Genomic DNA, 15,934 nt, shown 5'->3' with positions numbered 1-15,934 from the left:
AAAAAATTGGGTCTGGCTGCAACTGAAGAGACTTGGTTTCTCAAACAAAATCAATGAACTGTTCACCTAAAACTGATATTAGAAGAGATAGATGAACTGTTTGAGATGGTTTCTCAAACATTAAAATAAAATGATATTTCACGGATAGGTAGAGGGAGAATGGGGCGGAGCCCTGTTTTGCCATCCAAAATGTGATTTTCGAACAGAGATTTTACCTGAAACGAAGGTTTGTGTTATGGTACATGAACTGAGTTGTTACTACCACTTGAATAACCTGTTCATGTAAAGCATTAAAAGATCGTCATTCAAGGATAGGTTGAAAGGGACAATGGGGCGGAGCCCCTGTTTTGGTATCCAAAAGAAAGACTTCAAACCTGAACACAGTCTGTGTGTATGTTTCTTGTACCTCCATATGATGGTGTTACTCCAAGATGTATAGTTCCTCATATACGTAACAGAGGAAAAGTTTTGTACCTTACCTGTCTTGAAGAATGACTGGAGCTTTGATAGTGAAATCAAAGCTTTGAGCTAGAGCCTCTATCTTGGAGAATGGCTAACAAAACCTAATCTATTTGCAAAACCCAAACGAAATCAGGAAATGAAAAAAAAAATAAAGAATTGAAATTGGAAGAAGATTGGCACGTCCAAACGTCTGGCATTCCAACTTGTTAAACGAATTAATAAGGAGGGCAGAAGATGTCACGTAAGTTCAAATGTCTCTCGCCTTTCATTGGGCTTAATCACAATTACGTGGAATAAAAAAAGAAGAAAATTCAAAAAAACAAAAAATTAGGAAGGGTTTCCTGCAAGAGAGCTATGCTGACATATTACATTCCAACGTATTACAAGTTTGAAGTTTCCTCAATATATAGCAGTGACTAGTGAAACTTTAAGCCGTGTTTGGCTTGAAAGAAATGTAGCTTACCTTTTCTTTCAAACCGTTAGAGTTTTACACTACATTCACGTCTAACGAGCAATTGAATTGCAATAAGGAACATGGGAATCAGAATCCGAATCAAAATAGTTTATTCTCATAATCTATTTGGTTCAGACAAGAATAAGAACGAGAATTAAAATAAGCAGAAAGGAGATTTTATTCCTAAACGAGGGACATGGAATGGCCATTCCCTCAAATGGGGAATGCCATTCCAACAGAAATGAAAATAGAATTCTTATTCCACCCAATCAAACAGATAGCCGATTCTGATTCCGATTCTAGACCACTATTCTAACGAACCAAATGGAGCCAAGTTAATTTTACTTTTGTCTTCAGAGTCCAAAGTAAGAGTTGACAGGAAACCAAAGAATGATGGGATTTTAGCCCTGTTTTCTATTACTTTGGCTGGAAATTGGAAAGTGGAATATAACTGAGAGGCTGCTCTTGATTTCTGAGGAAATCTTTGAAAAGGGGAAAGCCGAGCAACTTTTTTCTTTTTTTATTTCTTAATAAATTTCTCATAAACCAGATGCAGCTTATGGAAATTAGCCCTGAATTTTCACTTTCGCCCACAATTCAAATATAGCTTGATGCTTGGGATAAACTCCCCCCACCACACCAAAAAGAAAATAATAATGAGTAAAACGCATGCCCTCCAATTGTCAATTTTAAAGTACTATCAAGGCTTAAAATTTTCATACGGGGCGTATCGTATGGAATCTTTGAAAAATAGATATAGAATATACCTAGAAATTAAATGTTTCATCTTTTTTTCATGTGTATCGCATCCGTATTGGGGTATATCGATAGCGTATCAACGAAAAAGATACAGTCAAAAACTAAAAATAAATTACTGGGGGAAAGAAAGCTTCTTTTCCCCAAAATAAGCCTTCTTTCACCCCCCAAATGACTTTAAAACTACAAACTTCATTTGTAGAGTGCTAGATTTGCAAAAGTTTGCGAAAAACAAGTGTGAATCATTATTTTTTTAAGATTTTTCAAAATTTGAAAAAATATGGAAAAAATAGGTAATTTTTTCAAATTTTTATAATATCTTGTGATTTCTTTTTTTCTTGGATATATAAATTTATGTTGATCTACATTTCTTACATTCAAAATCACAATTTTTTTTGTGTTATCAATAGATTTATGGAAATGTAATTTTTCTTTGCCTATAAAGACTAAATATGTTTAAGATCTACAGATTTGTCTATAATATCCATAGAGAATTAGAATTAAAAATAAATAATAATTAATTATATTTTATCATTTGACCACAACAACTGAATATGTTATAATTATATGGATGATCTATCATATCCACAGACCAATTGAAATTTCTTCTTTAATAATTATTTTTTATTTTTTATTTTTAGAATTAAAAATAATAATAAATTAATTATATTTTATTATTTGATCACAATGATTGAATATATTATAATTCTATGAATGATCTATCATATCCACAAAGCAATTGAAAATTATTCATTAATAACTATATTTTAAATATATTATATAATGTTTATTTATTTTTATAATTTTTGGAAATGAATAATAAATAATAATTATTTAAATAATAAATAATTATTAATTATATTTTCACATAGAAGTTGTGCCAATGCATGTTTTATGGTTGGAAAGGAGAGTTGGGTTTTTCCCATCCCATAAAACATTAAAACTTAAGAATTATAATTTGTAAATTATAGTTAAGCATAGGATTTTTAATGAAATTACAGTAATTTAATGTATATACACCTCATTGAGGTCTTATATTTAGTGTTTTTGATGTTTTTTTTTTATGATTTATTAAAGTATTTATAATGTTTCCAAGCGCATCTTTCCGTATCTTAGTTTTTCTCCGATACACATGTGTATCCAAGTCGTATCCCAATACGTCTCTTAAAATTGCTTTTCCGATAAACTTGGTGTTTCCGATACTTTGAACCTTGAGTACTACACCGTGAATACTTTTTTTATATATTTGAAAATGATTAAAGCACCTACAAAATCAACAAGTTTGAGACATAATAAGTTACAAGTTCTTCCGACAATATTGTATTAGATAAACAATATTATGGATAACATTATGTTAAAATTGCATAAGAATTTGTATCATCCTATATTTTATATTCTTATATAAAAGATATCTTTATATTTATTAGAAGATGATGATGATGATGATATATTTGTATTTAGGGAAAATTCTCGATTAGTACCATGTACTTTGGTCCCCGAACTTTAAAACACGATAATTCAACACCTGGCCTTTCAAAACATCCCAATCTAGTATCTATTGCTAACCAACCGTCAATTATGTGTATCACGTGATGACATGTACGAATTAAAATTTTTAAAAATGTCAAATTATCCTTCGGAACATTGTTCATCATCTTCTTCCTCAAGAATTAAGATTGAACCAAAGCAATGGTGAACAACGCCAAACCCATTGGGAATCCATTAAATAAGACCGAGAATTCTGCAATCGCTTCTTTTCCTATGAAATAGAAGAAAAATGAAAAAGAAAAAAAAATCCAAGAGCCCATTGGACTTATATCTAAATTTCTTGTGATGAGAATAGGATGGGTAGAATCATGGTCCTTTTGGCATGGAAGCAAGGATTGGTTGGAGGTAGAAGATGTGAAATCCTCAGTCACATTTAATTATAGAGAAGAAGCTCACCAACTACATCACTAGATCTTCACTCCTCATAATAGGTCATTGTAATCTTATTCATCGTCATCTATAGTCATAAATTGAAGAGGATAGAGGAGTCCTAGAGCATGCGTTCTTCTCCTCAGAGTTGCTATCCAATGACAAAATGCTTCTTGCATACATTTTGGCTGATAAATTATATGAACCAAATAACGCAAGATGTGGGGAAGAGACTACCGGTGAAACCAGTAAAGTTCAAAGTACTTTAGAGATCAAACATTTGTGCAAATGATCAAGCAACAATGTGCAAGTGTCGATTTATAAGAAAGAACACTTAATTTGAATCACTAGCTACATGCTAAAAGCTCGTCGATTCTTCCACTATGTTGCTTTCGAACAACAATCTTAGTAGTATTGAAAAAGATGTTTAAATTTTTATTTCATATGATTTTTGATGTATACAATTGTTTATATATACAATTAGTAGCCCGACAGCTCAGTCTGACCTGACCCGTTATTTTTCAAGCTTGGACAAATTTTTAGGCCCGTGGGCTCGAGCTCGAGCTTTCTCAAATAAGCCTGGCTTGATGGCTGGGGCGAGCTCGAGCTTGGGCTTGCACATTTTCTATTGATAAAGAGGCCCGTGTTAATTATAAAACTATAATTTTTTACAAATTAAATTTTAATTTAATTCTAGTATGGTATAAAAAAATATATAACATATACATATTAATATAAAATTTGTTATTTAAATATTATATAATAATATTTAACATATATGCTTATAACTCCCAAGTTGAGCTTATTAGGGATTGTTTAGCTTGGGCCCGGTCCGCTAAAGCCATAATTGGACTCCAAAAATGTAATACCTAATTAGACTTTGAATATGATTATCCCTGATAATGTGTGGGTGTGATGCATACCTCAGGTAGACCTAACTCAAAAGAGAATAGTTTCTTGGGCCTACAAGTTTATAGATCTAGTCGGGTTAGGTTAAGTTATAAACGGTTTATTACTTTTTATTATTAATTATTAAAATATTATAATTATTAAATTACTGAATTTAATTAAAATATAGTAATTTTTGGAAATTATCATATTTTCAGAAACATTGCTAATTTCTTGGCTAAAACTAATTAAATGTAATTTTTTGGTAATTAAATTTAGTTTTCTACTATTTATAGCTTAAATTATAATTACTATTAATTATAGTTTAAAAATAATTATTGTTAATTATATTATTATTGATAATTAAAGTATATCATTTTTTCATTATTATTTAGTAATTTATGCATATAAGTATTTTTTCAATAATTTTCAGTATTTTCAGCATTTATTTTTGCATATTATTCACTCCAAATTTAATTTGTATTTGCTTTTAGTAAAAATAAATTAATATCATAGTTAATAAAAATACAGCTAATTTTCAAAAATTTTCAATAATTTGTGGCTTGGCTATTTGATATTTTTTAATAATAAAATACTATTAATTGTACTTTTTAATTATTTTCAATAAATACCCTTATTAATATAAAATATTGTTAATTTTCAGTATTTTTAATGAGTTCATAATGCGTGATAAATGTCTTAACTCATAGAAATTATTAATTAAGTAAAAATGCATTCATACAAAGTTATCTAATAATTATATTAAAACTATCAATTAATATTTTTATATTTAAATTTATTATTTTTAATTAATTTTTGGTATTTTTTCATTATTATTTAGTAATTTTTGTAATAAAATGGGTTCTACATTTTAAATTTTCATTAATTTTTATCATTTTTAATGAGTTAATTATGAACAATAAAGGTCACAATTCATAAGTTATCTAATAATATTATTAAAACTATCAATTAGTATTTTTATATTTAAATTTCTCATTTTTTTAGTATTTATTAAGTTTGATTTTTAAGTAGAAGTGAAACACATTTTTAGGATTTACTAAGTTTTGTTAATATTTATTTTTAGTGAAAGTTTAATGGATTTTAAATTAATAATTTTTTGATTGTTTAATCTCAACCTATTTATATTATTTGATTTAAATTATTATTCTCTCTTACGTGTAATAATAATATATTTTAAAATAAGAGACCTTGATAACCAAAGGTTCATCTCTAATAATGACAACTTTATTATTTTAATCAAAATGAGTAATGACTACTGTATAATATTTTTGAAACAAAAGAAAATAAAAATAGATATTATATGTAGTACACGTTATTTGAGAACCTTGTACCAAGTCGGATCAACTATTGTGAAAACCATTATGAAGTTGGCGGGCAGTCGTCGGCTTCATACATATAATAAAACATTAATTTAATTAAGTATCAATTGAAATTAATTACTTCAGTTGGCATGAACACTAGGTCTTGTCCGCACTCTTGATATTTTATATTTTAAAGGATTCGCCAATCTACCTTTCGATGGGTCCCAATCCCAAAGAGATATTAGGTATATGATAATTTTGGATAATCTAATGTATTTTAAGCCGTTTTATTTTATTTGATTTGGTCATTATTTTCTGCAGCTCTGATCTCTTTGGTAAATAGGAAGGAAATTTTCTGCGCTGGTGCAAGTGATTAAATTGAGTTTCCTGTATTAATCTGTTGTGACTGGTGATAACTCATAATTGGATCCCATCCACATCTAGTCAACTGGTGGGCCTTGGGACAACAGCCCATGCTCCATCCACATCTCTAGGCTCTAGCTAGTGCAGAAGATTAACGGTATAAATTGGTATCGCCGTATAGAGCTGAGACTCAAGACTACTGCAAGTGACCGAAGGAATTAATGCAGAGCTAGCTACCAAATCATTCATGCAGGACGCAGCTCTCTTGAATTCTTCACTCTGCGGACGGAATACAAAGAGTTGCGCCCCGTTCATCAGAAAGCTCAGCCTCGTGCGGAAGAACCAGAACCTCTGTGCGTACTCGGTGTGCTTAATTGCAACGATCATGTTGCATGTAAAGCGTGAACGACCTCTATTTCTGCTTCTGCTCCTGTCTTTTGCTGCCTCTGAAGGTTCTAGCTTTACCTACAATGGCTTCCAAGGCGTTAACTTGAGCCTGAGCGGCAGCGCGCAGATCACATCGGGTGGCCTCTTGAGGCTGACCAGCAGTACCAAACAAAACCTAGGCCATGCCTTCTACCCATTTCCACTCCACTTCAAGAACCCCGGATCGGAGCATGGTAATGTTTCCTTTTCTACCGCTTTTGTATTTGCAATTGTTCCCCCGTACCCAGATATAAGTGGTCATGGAATGGCTTTCGTGATCGCACCTTCAAGAGCTCTGTCGGTAGCTCAGTCAGGAGGCCAGTTTCTTGGCCTCTTCAACAACTCCAACAATGGTAATTCGAGCAACCACGTTGTAGCTATTGAGCTCGATACCGTCAAGAGCAATGACTTCTCTGATATCAACGACAACCATGTCGGTATTGATATTAACAGCTTGAATTCTTCTTTATCCGCGCCGGCCTATTTTCATACAGATCATAATGGAGGTCGTCAGAATCTAAGCCTTATAAGCGGAAATCCTATGCAACTCTGGATCGAATATAATGACCAGAAAAAGCAGATTGATGTGACATTAGCTCCGTTTAATGTAGATAAACCCGATATCCCGCTTCTATCCCTGAAGTACGACCTTTCTCCGATCATGAAAGACCAAGACCCCATGTACGTGGGCTTTTCCGCGTCAACAGGCTCTTCTTTTGCATCTCATTACGTGTTGGGATGGAGCTTTAATCTGAATGGACCCGCGAAAAACCTCACTCTCTCTCGACTTCCCAAGCTTCCTCGACCGAAAGAGAGATCGAAGTTTCTGACCATTGGGTTGCCGATTGTCATCGTAGTTTTTGTGTCGACCGTGGCCTTGGGAGTCCATTTTTTCGTGACAAGGAGGAGAAAGTTTGCAGAATTAGTTGAAGATTGGGAAATCGACTACGGGCCTCACAGATTTAAATATAAAGATCTGTACCTCGCCACCAAGGGGTTCGGGGACAAGGAACTTCTAGGTTGTGGCGGATTTGGCAGCGTCTATAAAGGTATACTAAGCACCTCCACAGTGGAAGTTGCAGTAAAGAGAATCTCCCACGACTCAAGACAGGGGATGAGAGAATTTGTGGCAGAGGTGGTTAGCATCGGTCGCATGCGGCACCGGAACTTGGTTCAGTTATTGGGCTATTGTCGACGTAAAGGAGAGCTCCTTCTGGTTTACGATTATATGCCCAATAGAAGTCTGGACAAGTTCCTCTTCAACCAACCAAGGTGCTTACTAAGCTGGAGTCAAAGATTTCGAATCATCAAGGGTGTAGCGTCTGGTCTGTTATACTTGCACGAAGAATGGGAGCAGGTGGTTGTTCACAGAGACGTCAAGTCCAGTAATGTATTATTAGATGGCGAGATGAATGGAAGGTTGGGAGATTTTGGATTGGCAAAGCTATACGATCATGGAAGCGATCCTCAAACTACCCACGTGGTGGGAACCGTGGGTTATATGGCACCGGAGCTGACTAGAACCAGCAAGGCTACACCGAGTACAGATGTGTTTGCCTTCGGAGCCTTCATGCTTGAAGTGGCTTGCGGGAGAAGGCCAATTGAGCCACGAGCGCAGGCTGCAGAGGATTTATTATTGATGGATTGGGTGTTCTCGTGTTGGAGTAAAGGGACGATTCTTGATTCGGTGGATCCAAATTTGGGGTCTGAATATGTTGTTGAAGAGATGGAATTGGTATTGAAATTGGGCCTTATGTGCTCTCACTATAGTCCAGCAGATAGGCCGAGCATGCGACAGGTGGTGCAGTTTTTGGGTGGAGATGCCCCTCTTCCGGACCTGTCGTCGTCGTTTGGTCGTCTAACATTTCAGCACGTCGGGGAAGCGTATGGCGACTTTGTCATGTCGTATCCTTCTTCTCTGGATAAGACGTTCGCTCAAACACAAACATGAGCAGCAGACTCCGTCGTCTCCGCAGGTCGTTGATTTTATGTACAATATTATAGCTAAAATCAGCTTTTCTTAATGGTGTTAGCGCTATGATGTAATTAATTTGTTAGGAATTTTACTAGTTCAGTATGTTTGAGTGTGGTTACAGACTTACAGTAGTGATCGTTGTAAACCAGAAAATAACCGAGACCAGTAATGGCCGAAATGCCGAATGGAAACTTTTGTTGTTAAGTGTTCTCAACGGTTTCGTGGCTATGTGGCTTGTCTCATGATCGAGCAGAGTAACAGCCTATCTCGGTTATGCTTCTCACTTCACCTGACATAAGCAAGTCAAAATTATTGTGTTACTATTATATTATTTTCATTATTTTCTTTCTTTCTGTTTCTCTACTATCAATCATTTATCCTGGGGTTGTCAGAGACCGGAGGCTAGGAGATTTAACGGCCGGCAAAGCTACCAGAGGGGTTGTCAGAGACCGGAGGCTATCATAGATCAACCAAACAAGTTCACTAATTGTCTTGCAAGGGTTCCTAGCATGATGCTTGCATGCATAGAAGAAAAAGATTTAACCTTCAAAGTATAAAGAATTGGGTTGGGATTTTGACATTTAACGTCCGTTAGCAGTACTGCTAACGTTAAACTTGTATTACTTAAAAACTAATGACGTGCCACAATTTTATTGAATGTGGTCGACAGAAGGGTCCACCGAATAGAGATAACAGGATTGTGGACTCTCCCGTGGTTTTTCAATGAAAGAAAATGACAAAATTTTATTAATTTAACTTCATCAGCTTTAGTGAAGTATTCTGATTGAATTAAACCACACATGCTACCAGCGTTCAAAATTTAACAGGATGGATTCATTTATTTAATAAAGTGATTACACCTTTACATTTTGTTTATGGTGAAATTCAACGACAGAGTCCGTGGTTTGAAGTTTTCAGTTCACTCAATTAAATTTTATAGGTGGATAAAAATGATTTATTAATCCGATTTGGATGGGCGAACGACTGTAGCCATGGCTTTCGATCGATCAGTCCACCAAACATAAGAAGAGAGAGAGAGATAGAAAAAGATTTTCGAACAAAGGAAAAGGATATATATGGCAAGTGGGAAGTGAAAATTGGTGTTGCATCACATGTATATGGGCTGTTTTCATCAATGGCAATGGGTATTTAGAAAAACGATACAACAGCTTCCTTCTTTGAAACTTGCATCAATGGGAACGAGAATACAAATGGGAGAGAGGTGGCTACTCTAAGGAGATGATGTGATTGACATTCATATACGATAGAAAATTTAATGTAAGAAGGTATCCACCCTATAAAATTTAGCATAATTTGTTTAATTGGAACGATGACGGTGGGGGAACGAATCAAAATTATTTAAGCGGTTAGTGAAAGATAAAAATGTGGGTTTAAAAATGTATTTTTTTTATTTGAAATCTGAAAAGTAGGATAAGTGTTTTTTTACATTTCATACGCCTCCGAATTCATAGGTTTGTTTGTGTTGGATCAACCTTTTATCATCTGGAATTTACTATTTTACCCCTATAACATACTATTTGGAAATATTGAGTTAAATTTGCATTACCTCATAAAAATATTTTTCAACCTCAAAATAATATTGAAACAATACAAATAAAAATAATAAATTAATAATTAATAATTTACACAAATAAAAATTAATGAAATAATTACAAATTACTATCTAATAAAAATAATTAATAATTATTAAATAACACAAGTAAAATTAATAAAAGTAATTAATGTTTAATAAAAAAATTAAAATAATTAATAATTAGTAAACTAATTTATAATTAATAATAATAATAATAATAATATTAATTATTATTATTATCTTAATATTATTACTCACCCAACTGTTGCTGCTGCAAGTTGCAACGACAGTGGTGATGGCAGAAAGATAGGGGATCAAGAGAGAAAACCTCCGCTGCAAACCCCCATCTCTGGCCTCCCTATCTTTCTCTCTTCCTTCTTTCCTCTTTATTCTTTTTTTTTTTTTTTTCTCTCTTCTTCATCTTCTTAGACTCACCAGAATACACTATTCGACATTGTGCATTCACCCCTTCCTAGCAACAACGGCGGTGAACTAGCAGTAGGTCTCCGTCCCTTCTCTCTCTCTCTCTCCTCTTCTTCTTCCTCCCAACATTTTCCTCCTTCTCTTCTCATGTTTTTCATCATTGACACTGCAAGTGTTGTAGTGGCAGATTCGAACTCGACAGTGGCTACCCATCTTCTCCAGGCCATTTCTCCCTTCCTTTCTCGCCAACATCTCTCTCTAACTCTTTCTTCCTTATCTTCTCCTCCTCCTTCTTCCTTAACAGTCTGCCCGTCCCTCTCTTCCACTCTCTCCCTCTTCTGTTTGCCCATAAGATCTCTCTCTCCCTTCCACCTCTCTCTTCTCCTTGTTTTCGTTTGCCCATCAAATTCCGCTGCAGTTGCAATGCCCCAAAGTAGGTCGCAAACCCCCTGTTCTATGTCTTCTTTGCCAGCTAGGTAGACTCGAACAACAATGACCATCTGTCGGTATTCGTTTCTCAGTTTTAAATCGGAATCCCATCGGAAGGCCGACATCAAACATGGGGCATCCTCTTCTCAATTCAGGTGTCGAGACTCGCACAAGAATCTTCTCACCGGTGGTGGGAAGCGGGAAGACAGGGAGAGAGTAGCTGCTGCAAGTTGTAGCGGTAGTGGCGAGAAGATTGGGGAAGAGAGCGAGAGCGAGAGAGAGAGAGAGCAAGAGAGAGAGAGAGAGAGAGGCATTCTTCCTCCCTGAGAAAACACGAAAATGATTAGTTTTTTGGATTTGGGGTAATCAAGGGTAGCACGCGTCATTTCCAAAAAATTAGAAGGGTAGATTCGACATTTTGGTTCCTATTATTTTCATTTTTTAGTACTATATTTTCATTTTGGGTTCCTATTATTTTCATTTTTTAGTACTATATGTCTATATCCAATATTTTGGAGAAGAAATTGGTTAAGATTTTAAAATTTAGTGGTGTTATATTTAGATGCAAAATGCCCGCAACAAGATTAGAAGAATTGGTGGTGAAAAAACAAAAACACTTGAAACATCAAATGAATGTTTCTTGCAATGGGCATGACAGGTAAAAATGTTTTAGGTGATGTAGCTCTGACTTGGATGAGTTTGAGAGATTGATATGGTGATGCAAAATTTATCGGAAAAATAAAATTTTGATAAACTATATTTTAGGGAAAAAAATACGAAAAATTACAAATACGTACCCTATACTTTCTGAATAGCTTGAATGTTCAAATGTGACACTTGAATACCCTGAACTCCTGGAAATAGACACTTTGGTCCAGTGTCATTGACCAAACGTTATAATGTGTGACAAAACTACTGAAGCGCCGATATATATTTTGAGTTAATGTAAAACAAGAATTTTAAATGACCAAAACAACCCTATTTAAATGACCCATTTCTCTTACCTGAGAATGACCGTAGAACAATCAAACTTGATGATAAAACCTAAGAATCAATATCTCAAAACTACAATTTCATAGAGGAGAAAGGACAACACGGTTTCAAAATAAGAAAAAAACAAACCTGAGAATGAAACCCCCCTTCTCTTTCTTTCTTGATTAATCCATATTTTCTATAGTTCAGGCTTGAGAAAGAAATCTAAGAAGAAACTTAAGGAATTCAAAATAAACCAGTGTTTTTATGGAATTCAGTGTACTCAAGTGTTGCATTTGAAGGTTCATGGTAGTAATTTGTCATTACCCCGAAAGTACGGGGTACTCAAGCGTTGTATTTTGAAATGGTCTAAACAAACAGAAAAAGGGTAGTTTTGAAAATTTGAAATGATTAAAGCTGCTTATGATTTATTGAAAACTTATTGGAATTGACACACTTAAGAGTGATACACTAGTTGAAATTCTTGGGCTTATTTTTAGATTTCTCCTTAAATGACTAGATGAGAAATTGGAAGAACATAGCTAATTCTGCTAAGGTCTAAAGGGTTTCTGATTCCTCTTGAACCCCTCCTCCCATTGGGTTCATAAAACTGAACTTCGATGGTAACAGCTTTAGGAACCCATGGTTGTCTTGTATTGGAGGAGTTTTCAGGAATGATGAGGGACTTATTCTAGCCATGTTCTTAGGTCCTATTGGGGAAGGAGACTCTCTTAGGCTGATATTGCAGCCCTGGAAGGTGCCCAAAGAGCAAGGGAGTTGAACATCAAAAGACTGGTTATTGAAGGTGACTTGAAGGTGGTAGTGAGGTGGCTTAGGGAAGACAACTCTGGTATATAGAATTACAACAATGAAAAGAACAACTTGCTGCATTTGGAATTAGTGTAAAATGTTATCAGTGTAAAAATACATCATGAAAGTGATCGTTGCTTTTTGAAAAAATTGGTGTGGTATTCACATCGATTATCGATTTAAAACTTTATGCTTGGTGAGGTTTTATATTGTTTCACGATGTAAAATTCCACTTCATCCAAATACACACAAAACTGAACCGAGTGGAGTTTTATGTCAATCATAATTACACGCTCCTTCCAAATGCCTACAAAATTGAACCAATGTTACATCAGTTCTTGATTTATATTGCTTCCAAATGCAGCCTTAAGTGGCTGATTATGGATATTGAGGTTAAATATAGTTGAATAAGGAGAACTGCTAATTCACTTGCCAATGGGCTAGACAAGCAAGGGGTGAACAAATGTTCCTTTTTTGGGGGCTCATTTCTAATTTTACTTCTTTTTTATCTTGTTGGGGGAGTTAAGACAGTTTGCATCCCTCTTTTGTAATTAAGGTTTCATTATTGGACTCATTACTAATGACTGGATTGGATCATTGGAATGTCTATTTATGGGAATTTAGGGTACTCAAGTATCGTAGTTGAAAGTTTAGGATACGTATCTCTCACTACCCCAAAATATAGGGTGCATATCTATAATTTACCCCAAAAAAGTAATATTACTAGTTTTTTTTTTTTTTTGACGACTATTATCAATTCTGGCAACCATACTGTCTCAAACAGGTACACCAAAACCAGCAATATTACCCATTGAAATATGCTAAAAAAATCATCCATATTCAGCCGTTTATTTTCAAGCAAAGAAGAAGATGATTTGGGTTTTCATACCAAACATGGTCCTGCTTGAGGGTCAATCCATAGAGTAAATTTAGAGCTCAAAGCCACAAATCAATACATCAAAATCTTGTTGATGTATGCTTTTTCTTGGGCAAATCTTTTAAAGTACCCTTTAAGTTTTAAGACCTATTCACCCCTTTTGTTTAGAAATTGTCTTAAAGTGTCCGTAAGTTTTTTGGCAATTGACTAAATCTTCCTTAGTGTCCATTAATCTCACATATAACATCACATGATATAGAGAATTTTTTAAAATCCAATATTACCCTTTTGTGACTGATTTTACCCTCCATTATTTTTCGTATTTTCAAAGTCCCAACTATGTATTTTATTGCAGACAAACAAAATGTCTCATCCCAAAAATCATATTGATGCAAACAAACACACATACAATGAATTCTATTTTTGAAATGATATTCTCAGAAAGAAAATCCGGCAATACCCTATGCACTAGATATGAGAGAATTGGGTTTCTGCGCTTCCGTTGGTTTTGTTTTTATTTGGTCCTGCTCATGACTAGTTATTAATTTGTAGGAATAGGGGCCTGGAACCGGAATGGCTATTCCGATTCCAGCTGTTTGGTTGGGTGGAATGAAATCCCATTCCCATTCCTGATAGAATCACATTCCCCCATTTGAGGGAATGGTCTGCCCCTTGTAAATGAAATTTCTACTAATTCTAATTCACATTCCCATTCTTGTCTGAATCAAACATACTATAAGAATAAATCATTCCAATTTCGATTCCAATTCCAAATTTTACTGCCAACCAAACAAATCCTAAGCTTTGACATTGTTTCTTCCATGAAATCTCTCCTTTCTTATTAGTTAGGTCAAATAGTTTCTGGGTCTGTCGTCTCTACTCTAGGTAGGTCAGCCCGATTCTTGATACATTAAAGTTACATTTGGTTTGGTTTGAAGGAAAAAAGTAGGGAAAGGAAAGGAAAAGGACGGAAATCTTTACAAATTTTGTAGATGTTTCCCTACCATTCCCTTCCTTTCCTATCTTTTCCTTCAAACCAAACATAACCTAAAGGTTGAAGCTTTTTCTCTAGGGGGAGGGGATTTTTTAAGCCTACTTTCCGGTCCAGAACTGTCACCTAGTTGCCTACCAAATACTCTTTTGGTGAAGTTCTTACTGCATCTGTTTGTCTCTTTGATTTTGGAATGAAAAGAACCAACTGGTCTCACCTTATTTCCATTTCCTTCTGCCTCTTGTTCCTACTCCATCTAATATTTGCAGTTGATCCATACATTCCAACGGACAAAATCCTTCTGAATTATGGTGCTACCTCAGAAACAATAGATACTGATTGCCAGAAATGGACTAATGATGTTGGGTCCAACTTCACACCTTCATCGACCGACACATTAACCTCTACATCTTCCACTCAAGGATATTCCGCCCCGAATTTACATACACTTTCCCAGTTGCATCTGGTAGGAAATTCTTTGGTCTTTACTTCTGTCCAGCTTCTTATAAATGCCTCAATGCTTCTAATGAGCTTTTCTTCGTCACTTTGGGACCCTATACTCTTCTCAACAACTTCGATGCTTCACAAATTGCCGATCTTCACAAATTGCCGATCTTCTAATTGACTGTGTTCATGATTCTTCCAGCTCTTGCCATTTCTTATTCTCACTTCTACCGGATCTATCTGTAGCTTTCATTCACTGCAACAAAGAATGGAGATGGAGAGGGAAAGCGAGAGTTGAGATTTAGAGATTGGGTTTGCAATCTTAAAAGATATGTTTGTAGCTTTCAGTCACTACAACAAAGTATGAAGATGGAAAGAGAAAGTGAGAGTTGAGACTTAGAAATTGGGTTTGCAAATTTGAATATTTGAAGAATAATGGAGAGCAAACTTAAAATTAATTAATTTGAAAATTTAAAGAAGAATGATGGATAAAATAGTATTTTTTTTCATATTTCTGTTAATGGAACTATGATTGGAATATTTAGTCAATTATCAAAAAATCTAGAGGTACTTTAAACCAATTTCTAAACACTAGGGTGAATATGTAAATTTTCTAAAACTTAGGGGGCATTTTTTTTTTCGGATTTTGAGGGAAAAAAGTTAGTTAATGGAATTTTGGTTCCATTGATCAAGAATCTCATGCCTTATCAATTGAGATGTTCTTATGGGGTGGCACCCATACCAAAATTGAAGAAAAGCAACAATAAATTAGCCTTAATATTTGATAAAAAATCCGCCACTAGATTGGCATATCACACATTACTAATCTAT

At 34.7% G+C, this 15,934-nt stretch overlaps 1 protein-coding gene across 2 annotated transcripts; it reads left to right on the top strand.

The window, feature by feature from the left end:
- Nucleotides 1-6,356: 6,356 nt before the first annotated feature.
- Nucleotides 6,357-8,772, top strand: LOC148868743 (L-type lectin-domain containing receptor kinase IV.1-like). 2 transcript variants are annotated; one of them, XM_088971891.1, is made up of 2 exons: nt 6,358-6,782; nt 7,083-8,772. In XM_088971891.1, exons 1-2 carry the CDS (start codon nt 6,410-6,412, stop codon nt 8,537-8,539), a joined length of 1,830 nt encoding a protein of 609 aa, XP_088828017.1. In that variant the 5' UTR covers nt 6,358-6,409; the 3' UTR covers nt 8,540-8,772. The 2 variants fall into 2 exon arrangements, with proteins under 2 accessions (XP_088828016.1, XP_088828017.1); XM_088971890.1 differs by having other exon boundaries at nt 6,357-8,772.
- Nucleotides 8,773-15,934: the final 7,162 nt, after the last annotated feature.

The sequence above is a fragment of the Nelumbo lutea genome, chromosome 2 (genome assembly GCF_056320005.1).
Source record: "Nelumbo lutea isolate HS-2025 chromosome 2, American lotus-T2T, whole genome shotgun sequence".
Classification (NCBI taxonomy): domain Eukaryota; kingdom Viridiplantae; phylum Streptophyta; class Magnoliopsida; order Proteales; family Nelumbonaceae; genus Nelumbo; species Nelumbo lutea.
The sequence above is the reverse complement of the archived record's forward strand: the minus strand, read 5'-3'. Positions and strand labels throughout refer to the sequence as shown.

What these genes read in the sequence shown, in the direction of transcription:
- LOC148868743 (XM_088971890.1), top strand. Translation starts at nt 6,410, where the DNA reads ATGCAGGACGCAGCTCTCTTGAATTCTTCACTCTGCGGACGGAATACA.